Genomic DNA, 1,706 nt, shown 5'->3' with positions numbered 1-1,706 from the left:
CGTCGGCCAGGTCCGGATGGCGTGGGGCAATGCGCAGGAGGCGACGTCCGTTCTCGCCGCGGCAAACTACCTCTGGGCGCGCAACGCCACCGTGGAGGAGGCGGGGCTGCAGCCGCTCGAGGCGCTGCCCGAGAGCGTGCTGGCGGCCCTGCCGCCCGGCCTCCCTCCCATCGGAGCGAGCCCGGACGCAATCGTGCGCTGGCCCGACGGCTCCGTCGAGCCCTTCGAGGCCAAGAACCACGCGCCGTTTGCGACGTGCCGCGCGCCGCAGCCCTGCTTCGAGGTGCGGGACCCGGGCCCGTTCGACGGCGTGGCGGTGTGGCACGTGCCTCAGCTCTACCTGCACATGCTCTGCTTGGGCGAAGCGTGCAGCTCCGCCCTCTTCCTCTCCTGCTCCGCCACGAAAGGCGCCAACCTCTTCCGCCTGCGGCGGGACACGCAGCTGCAGGGGCTCGTCCTCAAGTTCGTGGCGCGCTTCGCCGACCGCCACGGCGCCGGCCAGCCGCCGCCGCCGCCCGACCACTTTTGGGGCTGCCGCGAGTACGCGTCGCTGCTCGAGGGCCTCTCGCGCGCGAGCCGCGAGGCGGTCGAGCTCGTCGCGCACATCCCGCACGCAGAGATCCAGAGAGGGCCGGAGGCGCCGCTCTTCTTGTGACGCCTCGCGCGTCGACGTGACGCCTCTCGCGCATCTCATCGGCACTCATCGCGTGTGTGAACGACGCTCGACGGCCGAATGCGTACGTCAGTAGGAGGGGTAGGTGGAGTAGCCGAGGGAGGTGTGGTTTTCTTGTGGGGTCGCGGTTAACAAAAAACAAAAAGGTTAATATTAATGGTTTTCTGCTGAAATTCTTTTAGGCTCCGCGCCAGTCCGCGCCCTTGTCGTGCCAGTGTGCTGTGAGCGATTTAAGAATTCTTTTAGGCTCAGAACTTTCCAGGACAGCCTGTCCTCGAAGTGGCTGGCTCATAAACGCACAACCCCGGGCCCCGCTCACAGGGCGGTAAGAGGGCGGCCAGGACACCACTTCCCTCGTGGCCGCCACTCCCGACATGTCGGTTGCAATCGTCGGCGCCACCGGTGCCATCGGGAGCTCGATAGCACGTCGCGTCCTCGCCCGCGGTGGCACGCCGTGGCTCATTGGGCGGAATGCCGACGCGCTGCAATCGCTCTCGCAGACGCTCAATGGTGCTCCGTTTACTGTCGCCGACGCTCGCCAGGCCGAGCAAATGGGCGACGCACTTGCGCCCGACCTGCCGGCTGACCTCAAAGGCTTCGCCTACTGCGCCGGCGACATCGCTCTCAAGCCGTTCAAGCGCGCCGAGCCAGCCGACTTCAGGGCATGCTTTGAGTTGCACGTGGTTGGCGCGGCTGCCGCGCTGAGGAGCGTCGAGGCCCCGCTGAAAAAGAATGGTGGCTCTGTCGTTCTCTTTTCCAGCGTGGCCGTGCAGCAGGGCTTCACCAACCACGCCATCATCTCGAGCGCCAAAGGCGCCATCGAAGGGATGACTCGCGCGCTTGCTGCCGAATTTGCTCCCTCCGTTAGGGTCAACGCTATAGCGCCCTCGATCTCGCACTCGGCGATGGCGGCGCCGATGCTGGGGAAGGAAAGCATGCGCAACACCCTCGCCAAGTCCCACCCGCTCGGCAGAGTCGGCGAGGCAGACGATTCGGCCGCGCTCGCGAGCTTTCTGCTCAGCGACGAGGCGGG

General features: G+C 66.6%; 2 protein-coding genes across 2 annotated transcripts in view; both read left to right on the top strand.

The window, feature by feature from the left end:
- Positions 1-655, top strand: part of EMIHUDRAFT_115688 (hypothetical protein) — a gene marked incomplete at both ends in the record, with an annotated part of 10,418 nt that extends 9,763 nt beyond the window's left edge. The window contains one exon of the mRNA XM_005777341.1: positions 11-655. Within this exon, the coding sequence (XP_005777398.1) occupies positions 11-655 (645 nt within the window). The remainder of the gene's footprint in view (positions 1-10) is intronic.
- A 569-nt stretch (positions 656-1,224) lies between these two features.
- EMIHUDRAFT_367498 (hypothetical protein) lies at positions 1,225-1,647 on the top strand (the record flags this gene model as incomplete). Its single annotated transcript, XM_005777340.1, has 1 exon — positions 1,225-1,647. A coding segment is annotated over one exon (423 nt), but the record flags the coding sequence as incomplete, so codon positions are not given.
- Positions 1,648-1,706: the final 59 nt, after the last annotated feature.

This window comes from Emiliania huxleyi (assembly GCF_000372725.1).
Source record: "Emiliania huxleyi CCMP1516 unplaced genomic scaffold EMIHUscaffold_261, whole genome shotgun sequence".
NCBI classification, from domain to species: domain Eukaryota; phylum Haptophyta; order Isochrysidales; family Noelaerhabdaceae; genus Emiliania; species Emiliania huxleyi.
Note: the sequence above shows the minus strand (reverse complement) of the source record. Positions and strands in the feature narration are given on the sequence as shown.